Source organism: Haemaphysalis longicornis, unplaced genomic scaffold (genome assembly GCF_048455015.1).
Source record: "Haemaphysalis longicornis isolate Haplotype H1 unplaced genomic scaffold, Haemaphysalis longicornis Haplotype H1 scaffold_4, whole genome shotgun sequence".
NCBI classification, from domain to species: Eukaryota; Metazoa; Arthropoda; class Arachnida; order Ixodida; family Ixodidae; genus Haemaphysalis; species Haemaphysalis longicornis.
Window position 1 is genome coordinate 143,932,653 of NW_027526361.1, and position 18,380 is coordinate 143,951,032.

The 18,380-nt window shown below is 43.9% G+C and overlaps 1 protein-coding gene across 1 annotated transcript in view; it reads left to right on the top strand.

Moving 5' to 3' along the window:
- The first annotated feature begins 348 nt into the window (after positions 1-348).
- The window catches only part of LOC144179424 (neural cell adhesion molecule 2-like), a 187,494-nt gene continuing 169,462 nt past the window's right edge, over positions 349-18,380 (top strand). The window contains exon 1 of the mRNA XM_077707775.1: positions 349-1,005. Within this exon, the coding sequence (XP_077563901.1) occupies positions 828-1,005 (178 nt within the window). The 5' untranslated portion in view covers positions 349-827. The remainder of the gene's footprint in view (positions 1,006-18,380) is intronic.

Consider the following 18,380-nt stretch of genomic DNA (forward strand, 5'->3'; position numbering starts at 1 on the left):
CAGGCAGACAGGCAACTAGAAAGGTTCCGTCGTTTCCTTCACCTCTGCATGCAAAAACGTTTTCGCTGAACGCCCGAGCGGAAACTGCCATCGCAACGCCAGCGCGCGGGGTCAATTCTTCTCCGCTCCCCTTCCCGCATTCTCCCCTTCATTTCGCCCACCCCGCGCCAGCAGTTGTCATCCCGCTTTCCCGTGGCGCCCCGGCCGCGCACCGAGATTGTGGGTTTTCGCCAGCCCGCGGGGCTCGGGCGCCTCCAGAAGGGGCCGCCAGATGGCGGTACCAACCCGGTTACGCAGGGCGCCCCTGTCATCTTTCCCGCTGCCTCCCCCGGCGGGCGCTCAGTTGCCCCGTTTCGGCGCCCGACTCCTGCTACGAGCGCGTCCAGGCGAAGCCCGAATCGGCAACGGCCCCTCGCCACGGACTGCGGCGCCTGGAGCGCGTAACCGCCCCGCCACTCTGCACGCGTTGAAAGCCCAGACCCGACACCTTCACTTGTGGAGCTCTATTAACGCGCTGATTTTTTTTCTCGCCCTGTCGCTGAAGCGTAAAAGTTGGCCGAAATTATTTCAGCAACGTGAACTCGGTGGGATCGTTAGCCATAGTTTAATAACTCTCCGCTTGAAATTTTAGAGACAAAACGAATATTTTTCGCGTTAGCTGCTTTCCCATGAAAAGTTTTGTTCGATGTGTTTAGCATAAGCTTGTAAAAGGAAACCTGAAGAGTACAACCACGTGGAAGGAAACTGAACAGGACTGGTGGCCTTCTTTTCCCACGTCTGAAGTTTAGTTCCAGTTGATACACCGGTCGGTAGCTGGTACACTGGGGATGTGCGGTGCTCAGTACGGTGGTTATCAACGATGGACCGGACTTGGAACTTCAAAGTTGCAGCAATGCTCATCAGCTAGACAACATCGTTGCCACCACCGGATTAGCGCGGCGAGGAATTGCTTGTCTGTGGTTCCTGCCGCTGTCATTCTTCTTGGATGCATCGGGCGAGTACAAGGTAAGAGCGTAATGTTCGGGTTGTGGAAAGTATTTTTCTACTCATTTTTGCATTCACCATGCGAAGTCAACTTGAAAATGGCAATGCTGTTCTTTCTGTCTGAGTGTTTCGGAAAAACGAAAATGACGCGAGAATACACACTACATAATATTCGCCATTTTACTCGACGTAAGCGTTTAAAACCAAGTGCAAGAAAATCGCAGATTCACAACTAACCAGGTGCGGTCAATTGTATTTTAAAATTAGGAAAGTATGCGCTAGCTTATTCTGGGACTACTAGCATGTCTAATGAAATACGTCCTATCAGGGAATATTATTTCAAACAAGCTCTAATAAAATAAACCGCTATGAGACACTTGAAGAAGTACTTCTATAACGCGAGTTTTAAGCTCTCCATGCAAACAATTGTGCGGAATATCGGCGAAAAGTGAAAATTCTGCCGCTTCTTTTTTTTTTTGAGCCGCAATTTTGTAGGGCAGTCTAGGTTTATTTAACGGCTCGTTGTACAAAAAGGGCCTACATTTATTACGAATCGCGGAAAGTGTAAACCTTTCGGTTAAAAAAAGGCACACCAGGGAGGATTTCTTTATAGATAGATTATGCCTTACATGAACATTACACGGAGGTCAGGCATTAAAAATGAGGTAACTTTTCTGGAATTGTTGTGCAACGGTTGTGCGTGCCGCTATTATTCTACGGAAAAATAAGTGTCATATTGCAATACAGTAGCCGACCGTTTCTTCGGACTCCGAAAATTCGGGCTCGCTGGATATTTCGGACTTTCCCGAGGAATCACCCATTTCCCATAACAGTAATGACTCACGGGTTTTTCGGACTGCTCTTCTATTCGGGCTATTTTTTGTTCCCCCCCCCCCCCGAAATCCGAAAAATCGCTCGGCTACTGTATTTCACAACCGTTATTATATTCTTTTTTTTTTTAATTTGCGGCTAAACTGCTCCCGCTTTACAAGTACAAAGCCCAGCATAAATAAAAGCACCTTGCGTATCTTTTCCAGGCTATTGGCCTACACCGGCTATACCTCATTAAAATTTGGGAGTTTTTGCGAGCCGAAGCTGCCCCTGGGTTACAATGAGTGGTGCAGTTGGGGGCCTTGTTGACCCACCGCGGATCTCTAATGTGCCAATAAATTTTGACACCAATCGTTTAACCTTTTTCGCCTTTCCGACGAAAACTGCTGCCGCGAATCCGTGACTTCCGGATTCACAGTACGATGGCTTCGCCGCAGAGACACCGCGGCGAGTTTGGGGGCCATTTCTACAACGTTGGATGTGTGACTTCGGCCGTCCAAGTGATTGTATCAACCAAACGATTTCTACTGACTGTTGGTGCGTGGTGGCCACGCTATGAAAATAATTATATGCACGTGCAACATGTAAAATTATTATATGTTGCATTAAATTACGTCGAAATAGCCTATTCCAACATCGGCAAATTTTGTATTGAATGCAGTCCAGTGTATGACGCCTGCTCATGGTACAACGTCTATCGCGGCTGCCTGTGCGCGTACGTCGCACTGCAACATGCTAAAAGAGTCCCTGAAACACTTTCGATTAGCGCTTTTACTCTTTCCTTCGAGTCTGGAACCGCTGCGAAAGCTCGTCACACGAGATACGACTTTGGTTTCCGCTTGTTTTGGGGGCTTTTCCTAAAGTTGTTATCGAACAGCGTTCATTGCTGCAACTGAAGGAAAACCGGCCAAGAGCCGCTACATGGCCTTAGGGACATAATTCGAGTGGTCGAAGAACGTCATGACCGGGAACGAGAGGAAAATCTTTTGAGCGGGTTTACAAGTTATCTGATGGGCATAGAGCAGTGATTTTTGGCCGAGGTACTTTGCGACCACTAATCTAAGTACTGGGTACGTTCGGTGACTACGTCCTGCAAGCATTGAAGATTTCGAAAGAAGAAAAACTGTTTCAGGGCCCCTTTAACCACCTCACACCTCATTGCGTCGCACCTCAAAGCACCATTGTTACGCACTGATTCGTGCAAGATATTCCTGGCAGGTATTTTCTAGCTGGGTATTCATGAATGGCGCGAATCTTTCCTATAAAAATATAAGTCGGAAAAAATACCACTTCTCCCTAAGCGAGCTAACGTAGTTTAGATTGCGAGCACTACAAGAATATTGCCCACTTTAAAATATACAGGGAAGCGCGTGTTCTGTAGAAAGTCTTCTAGATTGTATATGTTTAGCAAAAACCACGTATCAATTTTTAAGGAGTTCACCCTGCAGTTGAAATGAAACCAGAAAAAACATTTTCTTCCCGTGAATATTGAATATGTAAAGTAACTGGAGTCACTGGCCCGGTGCCGTAGCTTCTAAACTCATCGAAATGCAAACTTCCCGGCCCTCTCGTAAGAGAATCTTCGAAATCCCTGTGCTAGAGGACCCATCCATTTTTTGCTTATATACAGATTTGTGTTATTTAGTGCTTTTTTAGGGTCAAAATACTCCGGTGCTCTCAGCCGGAATTCTACGAAACCAGTTCGGGAAACTAAATTATGATCATTTTCAGTTTCCTATCTAGCCTACTTGGCGGACGATTAGCGTACTGAAACTTGGAAATTTCGTAATTTTATGCTCGCGGCGAAGTATGTGCTGTAATGGCTGTTCCGAAAAATTTTTTTTCTTAGATATACTGATACCTCAATGCGGGCTTCGCAAATCTTGGCTCGGGTTATTTTTATGAATCTATGCCAGTCTATTAATAACGCAGCGAATAGGATCAAATATGCCGCGTTATTGTAGATCATTTATCACCCACACAACGGCAAACTTTTGTTTTCTGAATTCAAGATATTAACACTCGCTACATCCATTCTGCAAAAACAAACTGCTTCCTTAGACACCCGTGTAGACCGACAATGGGGAGAAATTCTAAAATAATAATCCTGCTCTTCTTAAATAATCTATTTAACAAATATTGCACCTGAAACACAGCACAGAGACTCAGCTGTCGTGGTCGTAAATGATATAACGTTGTTTTTTTTCAATTCGAGGATGATGACCACAAGTAGAGTTAGTCGTCGCTACAATGTTGACTTTCTCTCAAAGCAGCTTTTAAGCGTATTTTAAAATTGACGGCATCCACTGGGGAAGAAGGTGAAGAGGTATGTGAAGACCAACACCCTTATCGAAGCGCTATACCAGTAAAGCATTTTTAGTTTGTTTATAAATTGCAATAAATGTAAGTAACACTGGTTTTGCGGGCAAGCGGGCAGTTCGGCAAGACTCACTCTACTGACCACACAGTCGCATGAAATCAGAAAATGTGCTAAAAAAGCTACAAAAAATGAACACAGTATTTTAATTCGGCAAATATTTTCACGTGCTACTTGAACGAGATTACTACCGATAGTTGAATAATTTTGAGGCCCTGAACAACGGAGACCAGAAGAAACACGTAGACACAGACAAGGCGCCTTGTCTGTGTACGTGTTTCTTCTTCCTAAAATTTATTAAGTACGTTCAACCAAATAGCCCTGATCAGGCTTCGTTACCGATAGTTGGTTTATTAAAAGAATTTCGTAAAGTATCTGCGGGAATTATTTTTTTCGCTTTTAATTGTAGCCAAAAGTATAAATCAGGACCGGGTGATTGTGACTTCGGAATTGGAAATGCTACCAGTGGTAGTCTGCATGTGGGCTGGAAATTTTATAATTTTTATTGCCTTCGCCCACTGTGCTAAACGTTCCGGCAAACCTCGCCGAAAGTGTATTGGTGCTAAATGAGGTGCCCGAATAATTGGACAGGAGTTTGCTTTCTTCTAGCTTTGAAATATCCATATCGATGTCTTTAAAATGTTCTTTACTAGCGTGTACGTCATAAGGGCTAAGCTTGCGATACACCTCTTGGTAACGGACATAAATAGTTACCTCACGTAATGTGTCAAGCAATGCTGTACGATTACGTTATTCTTCCTCGAAATTTCACTGAGAGGCGGAGAGGCATTTTGCCGTTTTGTAAGTTTAGGTTCGGAAAATAGCACTGGTATCGAACCAATTTTTGACAATAGGGCACTGTATTTGTTCAGAACAGGACAATCCGCCGAGGCCCATTACGTAGAACTAACTGGCGACGATAAGGACGAGAGTGGCAATGCATCTGTTCTTTAAACGTCCTACAGCACGCGAAAATGACTGAACGTTGACGATGTGTTGGAGTTCACGGCGTAGAAACGGTATACTTGCCCTACAGAGATGATTCATATCCAGAGAAGCCAGCATTTTCGGGGACCTTGACGCTTCTGCTTACACCTGTGGTAACGTCACTTTTGCTGCGCTGGAGTGTAGAAATGTTACCTTGTTTAACGGCCGTTGATTTTACTACTCCCTTTGGGTGTCAAACAGTCGGCCGATTTTCGCCGCCAGGGCGATTTGTCATCACAAATGTTTGTTTACTTTGTTTCTTCTGGCGCTCCGGAGGCTCAATTAAATTATGAGACAATAGTTTTTTTTCTTCGATTTATTCTCTATTCAGTCCTTTGGCTGTTTGCCGCTTGGTTTTTAGGTTAATCCTGACAATTCGCGTCCTCTGGTGTTGCTTGCGCCTTGAAACTGTCAGTTTGTTCGACAAACCAACATTACATTTATTTTACAACGGTACTGTTGTTCTTTGTCGGCTTTTCACCCGACACTTCACGATATCATGCACTATGTCAAGTAATATAAACATGCATGGATGTCCTGAAAACGTGGCATTTTGTTCTCTAGCCCTTCAAATGGGCCGCTGCATTCTACACCATGCGAGTTCTCGTTGTCGGTTAATTGAGGGTTTGTTTCAAAACGACAACTGGACGGCATATTTATTTTTTGTTTGTTTTGATGCCTGGTCACCAAGGGTCGAGTAATCGCTGTGCTTGTCTGGTCGCGCTTGTCGCTTCCGTAACAATGTTGGCCGCTTTCTCTGAGCAGTAGTAGTGAGTTGGATCCCATTAAATCTCTTTATACAAAAACATAGGCACCCCTCTTTTATTAGGGATAACCCGCAAATTCATTTCTCTTTTGTACTGGCCGCCCTGTGTTCCAGTTACTAAATTACTTTATTTTATTTTCTCTCGGGATGTAACTGTTCCTTTAGAAGGTGCTCCCAGAGTGCAGACGTAGTTCTAGTTTTGACGAACTCAGTGAGAGCTCACGGATCAGTTCTGGCAATGTTAACCGAAATTGCTGGTTAACGTTCCCAGCTTTCTTCTTTCGTTCAGTCAGCTGCGTCACCCATTTCTTCTTCCAGGTTGGCACTATCTACTGCATTTTCTACTGCTCGGTTGTTCGCAGTCAGGGAATTTTTTTAAGCCAAATATGAAAAAGAAAAGGCAACTCACGGTTGGTCGCTCGATTGGAGGGAAGTCACCGATGTTCGCGATCCCGTGTATTATTTCTTCCCGTGCGACCCACCATCATTTGGTTAGGTATTCTTTCCTTAGATCCAGAGTCGCGGACGTCGACATTGCTTGGGATTGCGCTGAGGGGGTAGAAGTCGATGTCATTGTACTTGAAGTTAAGCATCCCTGCTTCACATTTTTGGTATCGGTAAAGGTGCAGCAGAAGTGAGCCCTGGTCTTCTTCTAAGGCCGCCACAAGCTTTCTCAATCGTTTTGTTAAATTGGCAGCTTTACATTGCTCTCCAGAGGGGAAATGGTGGTCGAAGATAAGCCAAACTGCTTGGTTTGGCTCACTTCTGGAGGTCTCTTCTTCCCGTGTTTGTTGCATCAAAATGTTCCGAAAGGGACGAACCGCCGAGACCTATCCCGACGGGGTTCTCAATAAAAAAACTCATTCTGATGAAGACAGCCCAAAGGAGATCAAGGCGTCGTTTTTAGAACACCATATACGCAAAGTAAAAAAGAATAAGCATTTAATTGTATCATTCAGAGATAAAGTATCCTCAGTTTGCGAGGCAATTGTATTGAAAAAAAAACTCGAACAGAAGCATAAAAGCAAATGTTAAGTTTTAAAGTTATACAAACTGCAAGACGGTGTTTTTCCAACTTTTCGACTTTCCAGTTTTAAAAGAATGATTATTCCTAAATTGATATGCGTCAAAGAACTTCAAGGGTCGGATTAAATCAATCGTAGTGGTGGAAGAACACTTCGAAGACTTCGCCAACGCGTACAAGAAACACATCTCACCGTTTTGCGAAAGTGAACCGGGCTCTCCTTACTTCCGATCCCGCCGGTGTTTTATTCTCGTGTCTAATATTCATACGTGGTATAACATTTAGTACTCGCTTGAAACCTCGCACACCATGAACACTTCGGTCACCATATTTCCATCACCATTAGAAAAAAAAGTTTAAAATTGCCATTCGCAATTTTCTTATTTGCGGTAACGCCATCTCTTTTGATGAAAACCAAGAGAGTTCACCGTTTTTTCTATTCCCCAAGTAACACGAATATTTATAACTGTTCAACGTTATACTTAGTATGCTCCAAGTAACAGAACAGCTAAAAGTCCTAACACAAGCGACCGTTTTTGGTCAAAAAAAAAAGCTATCCCAAAACATAACCGATTTTCGGCCCACTGCACCATTCAAAAGCCAAAGAAAGTAACAAAAAACGTTTGATCTAAATACAAGTACAGTACAATCTCGATAAACGGAACTTCAAGGGACCGAAAAAATTAGTTCCGTTTAACAGGAGCTTCGTTTACAGAGAGAGATGAGTGGAAGTGCAAATTTGTGTGCGTACACACTCTTAATACCATTTCATTGAACTCTAAGCACTAGAAGGTGAATGTAGCTGATAGTGTTTCAGAAAGCAAGAAAACTACAAGCAGTTTAGGCACAGCATTCACAAAGTTGATTTGGCAACAATGCGTCGCTGTGCACTACATATTTCATCAATTATTTTTGTTACAGTCCCTGCAACTGCATCTTCACGGAGGCTATAAGCATAAACTTCGCGAGTGCTTACGAGCCACCAAATTTAGAAGACGGCAACGCGGTAATGAAGCGCGATTAGCACCACAATGACACAAACGAGGCGGCAGCAGCTGAGCCCTGTAACCTCGGCGTCTTGAATCGAGACCGAACGACTGGAATTAGAACTGCGATGTTGCATTCGTTGCGCTGACACGGCTAATCACTTACGAGAGGAGGCTTACAAGGCCAACGAGGCTAAAAACATAGAGGAAGAAAAAATAAAAACGGAACAGCCGGAACCGTAAAGAGCTGATTCCCATGCCAATGGATTTCCCAAGTTTTTTTTCTGGTTCCGTTTACACGGTGACGCAGAAATTTTAGTTCCGATTACCGAGAGTTTTAATACTTTATCAGAATACAAAACCAACCAACTTACAGGCTGCTGTTCCGTTTAAGCGGCAATTCCGTTTAAGCGATTTCCGTTTATCGAGATTCTACTGTAGCTTAAACGTTCACCGTTCCAACTTGCCGACAATTTTTTCCCAAGATTCATCGACACTCGAAGTTTCTTATTCAGGCGCTTTCTTTTTTTTCTTTGCGCCAATACTAGACGGAAAGACATCGTTCTTGGCAACATCCTTAAGATGAAAGTGTTCCGAACATTAAGATGGCTGTGCAGATACAGTTCTTGAAGCTCGTCCCGTCCAAACGCCCATCTCCATTGATGGAGCGAACATTCTGCGAACGCGTCGTTCAGACCGCGAAGGTGATCTAAACGTCCAGAAACCATGCACCGGAACAACCTTTATAAAAGGGCCAAGTACGTATCCCACTTCAGATAAAAAAGAATCAAGAATGCAGCGATTTTTTACGGGTCGAACACCACTTATGCAAAGGTTTGCTCCATCAGAATACATCGCTGATGGCCTCCATAGAGTTCCCAGGGTACGTCTTCCATTGTGCGGTGACCTCGTTTGGAAGAATGGGATCTAAAACGGTTCCTTTGCGGGATGGCGATAAGGCAGTTAGCTCCTTTCAAAGGGGTCTCATCCCCGAAAACGGGCTGCAAAAAGGGGCTATCATTTTCAGGACAAATGCGCTCTGGAACATGATCGCGCAAACGAAAGCCACTTTGTCTCTCTTAATACTTATTTTCATGCTGTACAAAAGTGTATTTTTGAGCGCGCTCTTGCAGGAGGACCTCGACGTGAGCAGAAGGGTGAAATGTCTCTCAAAATCGCTTAATAAACGCACCTCTTTACAGAACGTACGCTTTTTTCGCTTTTTCGAGACTTGCGAATCCTTTCTCCGGATAATAGGACATAAGAAAACCAACTCGTTGCTCTGCTGCAATATAAGCTAGATGTCCTGCTTGGCAATCTGCCGCATTTTATTTTGTCTTTTGAGCACCGATTTTCTTCTACCACGGCTAACCCGGTCCAGTGTATATTTCTTACTTGGCAAATGGCTTTTAAATATGGCACAATACGATGTGGAAACACAGCGTAAAAGACATGGATATTTTTTTTTCGTGTTATAGACCCTTGCTTCTAAAAAAAATTGTATTTCAGGTTGTTACTTTTTTTTGCCTCTGCCTCTGATGCCTCTGCGTCGGAACGTAAAACAAACCAACAACTCTAATGTATTCGGCCACTCAGTATACCCACTTTTATAGAGAAACAACAAACACGACACATTCAATGTTATCAACCGTTCTTCCTGAAGAAAGGAACATACTATGCGCTAAAAGATAGCTAACATTTATTTGTTATGGACACTCAAGTGATGCGATTCAGGTATGAGCTGCTTTTAAGAACTGGTCGCTTGAACTTAGCTTGGTGGAAAGTGTCACGGTTAAGTAGAGCCAACAGCGAAAACGCCTTGTCTAAGCACATGCTCTTTTGCGCAATTAAGCATGCTTTTTTGTGCTGTACGGACAGAAATTGTGCACAGCGTAAGGGCGTTGACGAAACTTGGATGAGCTACAAAACGACGGGACTTTTCGAAGTTGTGCTCAGCTGTCATCAATTTGAGAACAATAAAAATCATAACCTGCTAACTTTCCGATGATCTAGGAGACGCTAAAGAGATTCTCAGCCGACATTGTTCGCTGTTTTTTTAACTGGTAATTATCATGAGAGCCTGTTGGACTCCGGGTATGTGCAACGCGACACAATTGCTTGCCTTCAAAGCAGTCAGAGAAAAGTTTTCTTGGAAATGTCTCAAAAACGTGACACAACATACTTTATGCTGCATACACAATGAGTTTGGAGTGTGTTCCGAGTGCGTTCCTCTCCCATATAGGTCTGGGCACTTGAAACTTATCGCTACACTCGGATTCATGTCTTTTGAATGGGATATCTGGTTAGAAATTATATATAACGTTAGATTATTAAAATAATATTTTCCCAGTGTAATTGGTCTTCAGGTTCGGGAAACCACGCCCTGGTCACTAGAATATTCTCAAGAAAACCTGGCATAGCTTTGTAGCATGTGGCCAACCGATTAGTGCCGATGTTTTCAAGTCTTTTCGGATAAAACTAAATATAATGGCATAAGTTTTATTCTACGCTCTAATAAATACCTATGAAAGTTCCAGCCCTGACAAGCAAACTTTGCTTTCTGCAGGACAAAGCAGCCAGTTCTAATGTGTTTTTTAACAATAGAAAAACCCGAGGACTCCTAACAAATTCTGATGATTTGGTACTGTGAAAGCAATAATGGTTAGGTCAGCGCCGCTGACTGTGCTCTTAGCTTTCGCGTTTCCATTTGTGCATTGGAATTTTTCTGCGGCCTATTTTTTTATATTCGAGATTTAATTATTCTGCCCTATTACCGTTTCCATGTTGTTAGCGTGATGGCTTCAGTTCAGATTCATTAAGACGAGGCTGCTTAGAATTTCAGTGCTGGACACAGCTGCCTGGCCCCATAGTGCACTGCTGCCAGAATTGAGCGGCAGCAGCAGCTGCGGCCACGACCTCCGCTTTCCATATGGCTCTGTAACCCCATGTGGGTCTTATGGTGCCGCTTTTTTGAGTGTATGTCGTGGCGCCACTTTTGGTATGTCGGGCTCGGGGAGAAGGACTGTCAATCCAACAGTATACTCCGGGAGAAGAAGTAGCGTTGCACCACAACCCCGGAGGCGTTGGCAGGCTTTGCACAGATACGCTTAAATCAAGACCAAAGGCCTATAGAATGTCACTAAAGGAAGTGCGAGCGTTGATTCTCAATGCGCAAGCGCGCGTGCTTTGGGATCATCACAGATTTGGATGTCTTTACGGATCTACTTGCTCTGGTCACGACGTGCTGAGAATAAGTAGTAGGCAGGAAGGATCGATTGCTAACGCAGCGCCCGTCGTGCTGGTCTTTTGTTGTTATGCTGGTAGTCTGCGTTAGTGGCTCAGTAGCTATGGTGTTGTATTACTAAGCACAAGGACTGGGTTTGATTTCTGACCGCGGCGGCCGCTTTTCTAGTGAAGGCGAAAACCAAAAATGCCCGTGTGTTCGAGATTTCAGCGCACGTTAAAGAATCCCAGGTGGTCAAAGTTATTCCGGAGCCCTTCACCACGGCGCGCCTCATCGCCTATGTAGCGTCGGCCCGTAAAGCCGTACAACCAGGTATACTGGCGATTTGCACAGTATGGAAATTTTAATATCCCGAAGTTAAAGCGGCATATTTGCTGGCGCGTGCACGTCGTCTGGTAAGTCAGTGACCTTTTCGCGGAAATGCATCGACCACGACAACGCCTTCCCTACCCGGATCAACGAATCAAGTGTGCTGCAGAACTTTAACAGCGGCAGAGCGCCCCTCAATTCGCCCGGCCTACGTCCACAAGGAGCAAAGAGCCTATGAGTTGGAGCTCGAAGCCGGGAGTACGAAGCCCGGAAACGAGAAGTGCGAGTGGTAAAAGCTAAGCTGAAGAAAAAGAGCCATGACGGCGTTTCAAAACATATTTCCGCGAGAACTTCATAAGCTACAGCCTTTTGTGTGGTAGCTTTATGCTTCCGGTGTCATCGACTGCGGGGTGCACACGTATACCTCAACAAAGGCACTGGAAGACACCGGCACAACAAAGTCTTTGGAGGAACTGTTTAACGCGCACAAAATCAATCAGCTACAACGACTGCGAAGCACGGCACAAAGCATAAGCGTCCTTCACAACCTAGGATACGACACCAGCCAATATGAGGGAAGCACGTACGGACATTTGGAGCCTTACATACGGGGTAAAATCTGCACTACTCCTCTTCTCCGCAATATACATCCAGAGAGGAACAAGGAAAGACGAACCCTTCGTGTTACGGCCAACCTGAAGCAGATCAACAAGACCGTGCCACAACCCGAACTCTACTACACTGGCGCCAGCCTCCTAGATGGGACGGGTGTCACCGATGTCGTAGGCGCAAGCTATGCCCTCATCACAGCAGGCAGAGAAATTGACCTTAACGCAATCTCCGATATGGAGACAAGGGCAATGGGGCGTGCTATAGAGCACTCTTGCTGTTCTGTGCCAGACAACGGTACAGCGTACATCTACACCGACTCTCAGGCTGCATGCCGACAACTTCTCTGCAACCGAATGCACAAAAATACCGCCAACATACCCAACAAGGTCCTCGCTTTAAGTCAGAAGTGCTACAAGGTAATCTGGGTACCTTGGCACGAAGGCATGACAGAAAATGAGAGCGCACAGGCACTCGCCCGAGCGTTAAACCACCGGGTGCCTGAGCATGCCCAAAGGAACGTAGGACGCAACCAGAAACTCAAGAACCAGTTGACACCAGAGATGTGCGACGGACAGCCCTTTAAACCAGACAAAAGCACACAGCACCACAAAAAAAAAAACTCACTCGCCGGGAATCCGCTGTACTGAGGCAAATTCAGACAAATATGCTACCTACTGTACACTTAACACACCGATTACAACGATTACCATGTACCCCCAAGTGTCCTAACTGCGGGGACTACCCTAACATCTATCACACTCTCTGGACACGTATAGAGAACCCTAACCTTCCCTCCATACCCAATCCTACCCCCACTTCATGGGAAAATAGGCTGGCCGACCCTAGCCCGGAAGTGCAAACAACACTTATTGAACAAGAAGAATAGGCCCTGTCGATCATCCCAGGAGCTCCAGACAAGGGACTCCTTGTGAAAATGAAGTTATTTTCTTCTTCCCACTCATGGAACACCGTCACCTTATCCCAAGAAAACCCTTCTTGCATTCCAGCCTCACAACGTTCTGGCGGTGGGGTACATGCACTAAGTCCATGCAAACGTATAGATCGTTTACGTAAGTACCATCACATAATACCGCCACTTAAATACCGGCAATACTTCAGTGCATTATCGTAATGCCCTGGGTGCGGTCACGTTGGACGACGTGAAGTAATTCGCCCTTGCTGGTGTTTTAGCAAGCGTTGAGCCGTGGCCTTTGCTTGTTCCCGTGCGGATCACCGAGCGCCGGTTCGGCTTGATGGTGAATTTCACAATCCGAATCTCTCAGGACTGAATCATGCAGACATTATAAATGCATCCTCAATGAAACATGTAAACCGGATCGAGACAACCAACGGACACCAAAGTTAGCCTCAGTCAATGAAAAAAAAGCCTATTTGGTTCAGGATTTATTAGGGCGATTCGTTCCCCTTATATACGGTACCAGCCACTGCTATCAACCTCAAAATGACTTCATGTAAGCCCGTTCACAAATTATTGTTCAGTACAGCGCTCCTGGCTTGATCACAGTACTGGGCCTAAAAATTCTATGCCAATCTCGGGGGACACATCTCCTTTTACGACGTCCTCAAAGATTACCTTTATGACCCGGCACTGCACGAGGAAGGTGGCGATCCTCGTGGAACCGTAACATTAAACGAAAGAAGCGGCGGCACCGAAGCTGTTTGCAGGCCTGCTTTATTGAGGTAAAAGCTTTTGCCGTCTCCCTCCTGGTCCGTTGGGGGGTTGGGGTAGGAAGTCCCGCTCAAAGTGCGGGTAGGATATCGCCCAGCCGTCATCTTTAGATATCGTTAGTTTTAGAAAACATATTTAAGTAAGATCTCTAAAAATCGGTTGTAGCAATGGAAGTATTTTAATTGTAAATTATATTTTAGTGTGGCCCAATATTTTCTTCTTCAAATGCACCCAAAAAATTGCCAGTGCCTTGCCAAATACAGGGAGGTGTTCCCGTCCAAAAAATTACATAACGTTTTTTAGTCTGCGGTTTGTGTGAATTGGTGCTGCCGTCTATTCCCAAAATTTATTTTATAATTTTTTATTGCACAAAACAAAGTTGCCTCCTGCCAACGTGCATATAGAGTATGGTTTAAAAAAACCTGAGACTAACCAGTCCTGTCCGGCCTACGTCATCAGTGTTTTCGTTGTTTTTAATAGAACAAATGCCTCTTTCAAGGTGGTTTAGTTGGGAGGTGACGAGTCGAAACGTTCAGTGAAACATGAAATCCTTGTTCGATTACGGTTTTTATGCCTTAAAACTCGTGAAACATAACAACACAGAAATTTTGTTATGAGGTACACAGGATAGTTTTTGATATAAATGTCGACAATAATAGGTACCTAATAGCTTGGGCTTTTCTCAGTTTTTGGTGTCAATGTATTTTTATTTATACAAAAATAAAGACCGTCCTTAAAGGCAAAAAGCGTTAATTTTCTGGCTTCGAACTCTTCTGGAATTGGAAGAACAAGCTGTTAAACGGCTGTGGCCCCAAAGAAGCGCTCATTTTTAATACAGGTCTGTACGAGAAACTTTAGAGAGAACGAAAGAACTTCCGAGGTACTGAACTGAAAATCTGAACTGAATTCGCAAGGAGAGAGTCTCAAAGAACAGTCATGTAATGGAAACAGGTATCAGTCGTGGCAGACCAGCTACCGGGGCCAATGAGAGTGTCATTAATGGGCGCGCTTCAGAAATGGGACGAAAAATGTAGAAGATTTTTTTGCACCCTTTTAGACTGTGCGATTATCGCACCAACGGAAAACGCCACCGTATCACAGCCTATGATATTGTTGCTATCATTAAGAGGTGACATTTACGTACACAGATGCGTATGCATATAAACGGGGCACCTAGGTTACCATTTAACCGTTATTGGTTAGTTGAACTAACTGTTAATTGCACCCAAAATATTCCGTTTGTCTGCCCGTCCCTTCTTGAAAAAGAAGTCTAAATAGGCAATACCTATCTGAACCACTAAACCTGGAAATATACTTCATGCTTGTGAACATGGTTGGGCAAACAAACGAGGTTACGCATATTTCAGGCAAAACATCAGTGCCCAACTGGTACCTGCATTTTTCTTTTTATTTTAAAATGGACAGCGGCTTAGTGTCTGCAATAGCAAAACGAAATTGCGCATTTAAACTATAAAAAAATGGAAAAAAAAACGCGAACTAGAGCGGCCCTGGAAATTGTACCAGTGTGCCAAGTTCAAAGGTAACAAAAGGCGTTAGCAGATGGCGCGAATAGCGCAACTCGGGATATTTTAATTGGCTACAGCAAACTTGGATCCTCCGTCTTAATCTTGAGGGGAGCAAAAAGGAAGGGAAGAACATAATAGGTTTAGAGAAACAGGAAAAGGGCTTGTACGGGGTGGAGGTGGCAGTTCTAGGACTATCGTCTGCCGACGACTAGTGCATGGAAGTAGGCAGATAAGGGCTCTTTTTTCTTTTCGATGGCCATATTCTGCCTGGGGCACTGTTGACACTAATTTTATTGGCGGTTATTGCATCTATACGTAATGAATAAATAATGTTCTCGCTGCAGGTATACAAAGCATCGCTGGTTGCAGTCTTCGGGAATACATTTTAGGAATTTTTTTAGAAGCACACCGAAATTAAGGCAAAGATGTGCGAAAGATACAGCACTTTCCGTCCCTCTCGTCGTCGCGGTATTGTACTCCGAAGCGGGGCTCAAAGCAGCCTTGTGCACAATTTAGCTCACACGTAGAGGGCACACTTTGTTCATTCCGGATGTATCGCCTCAAAGAAAGATTTCTCCATTTGTAAGGGGACGCGCATCACTGGCCTGAAACGTCATGGCTTTGTGGGCCTGTTTGAAATGCTAGCCACGGCATCTACACTGCGCCGTTGGACTGGCTATACAAAGGATTCGGTAGGTTCCGCAGAGATGTGTTTTTGCACGTGCGGTCTACATAAGCGACGCCTAAAGAGAGCTCTTGCACAAGAACCTGAATACGAAAAGCGACCTAGAAAACGGGAACGTTTCTACGCCGCTCTGTTATTTCTAGCCTGATGTTGTCCAAAAGATATCAAAATAACCAAAATTGATATCTATTCAAAAGATATCAAAATAACCATCGTATGCAACAAACACGGTTATAAAATAAACACGGTTATAAAATGTATTGCGTAAAGCAAGCACGCATTATTTGCCATTGTCTGCGGCCGCTGCATACAATAGTCACTAGAGACGACTCCAACCAGGGTGTTTGCAAGCAACCTATTGGCAGGTTTTGCAGTTCCTATATTTGAATGCCCTTGATTGTCTCTATAAAACAACCCACCGTATCGACACCAACAAACATAACGCCGACTTAAAAAACAACCTTACGTTCAGTGCAAGCACGGCTCGCAAGTATCAAGTGAAAGGCACGTCATATACCGATTTTAAAGGGACACTAAAAGCCTGTATCTTCGGTCTGTATCAATAGGTTAAGGTGCGGGGAATCCAAATTCACCATTCTCGCACTGGCAGTTGTTTAATAAGGCGGAAAATGCCAGAAACATGAAAACGGGTGTCAATGCCCCCTACAATCTCGGGTACTACGGTTTGCGACGTCATAATATTTGTGCACGGTGAGGGCTCATTGAAGGAGCAACTACGAATATTTTTCCTAAAATAAACAGTTCCGAAGTGGTTGACAACGTGAAATAAAGGTATATCAAAGCTTGCCGTAGGCTGACGTAACTTAAAAACGCGGACAACAGATTTGATACAGTGTACTACGAGACCGGCTGCTTCCCTCACGTCCGTCAGCCATACGTTTCAGTTACGTTTTAAAAAACGGTTTAGTGCGCAATTTTTATTCATGTATTTATTTAAACATACTGGAGACCCTTCAGGGCCCATGCAAGAGTGGTTACAATGAATTCACGTTTTCACCTTACGGATAACATAGGTAATCAAAAGGCACGAAACAATAACTATGTAGAATAGACGTAGACAGAAGCATGCTATACAGTGTAAACGTTTAGTCCACAGAAAGAAATTATATAAACACTAATTGCAATTTTTTCTGGTATCACGCGTTCAAATTTTAGATCATTTATGGCTGTTAGAAAACACTCTACAGATGTGCTGTTGACGGCGTCTGCCAGTAATTTGTGCCACAGTCCGATTGCTGATAGAAATAAAGAGTACTTATGTGTGTTTATGTTGCCATTAGGTTGCCTGATAGTGCTATTATGATTTGTCCGCAACGAATGCCTGAAGGGAGATTGGAGGCAGTTAGTTCGGGGTATTATATAATGGCCGTAAAACAACATAATAAGGAACTTCAATCTGGATATCATTCTGCAGTCTGAGAGAGTTCGGAGGTCTGCCCGTTTTCGTGGATCAGAAACACTATAGTAAAGCGGGAGTAGTTGGAGAAGATAAAACGCAAAGGCAAGTTCTGTACGCGTTCATCTTTGTATACTAAATCTTTTTGGTGGTGGCTCCATATTATATCGGCGTACTCTAGAGTTGGCTTCATCAGAGATTTATAGGCATTAAGTTTAACCATTAAGGGTGCCTGGCGTAAGCGCCTTCTAAGAAGTTTAGCTTAGCGAGTGCTTTACAACATAGGTTGTCAATATGGCTTTCCCGGGATAAATTACTAGAAAAGGTGACACCTAAATATTTTACCTGGCCAACCTTGACCACTTTAGTATCCTGAATTTTATACTGGAAATGTAAAGGAAGTTTCTCATTGTATATAATGATTCTGAACGCTTTGGTTTTGTTTAGTTTCATGCCCGAGTTTTGCCCCACACCCGGATAGAAGTTACCGATTTGTTAAGTTTTAGGTGATCTTCTGTGTTGTTAACTGCTGTATACATCACACAGTCATCTGCGAACGATCTAGTTGTAATAGATAAGTCAATAGAGAGTTGGATTTTGTTGATATAAATTAAAAATAAAATTGGGGCAAGCACTGAGCCTTGCGGCACATCGGAAAATACATCCAGAGTCATCGACGTGTGTTCGTTTAAAGAAACATATTGTTTTCGGTTGTTTAAATAGCACTGAATTAATGAGACAACTTTTGTTTGAACTCCTATTGCATTAGGTTTGTTATAAGATCCTTATGGGGAACGGCATAATATGGTTTAGAAAAATCTAAAAAGATTATATCTAATATTCCTCTTTCATTTAGTGTGTCGGCCATGTCGTTAGGAAATTCAGCAAGTTGGGTAACCGTTGACAAACCAGCTCTAAAATCCTGTTGACACTCGTAAAGCA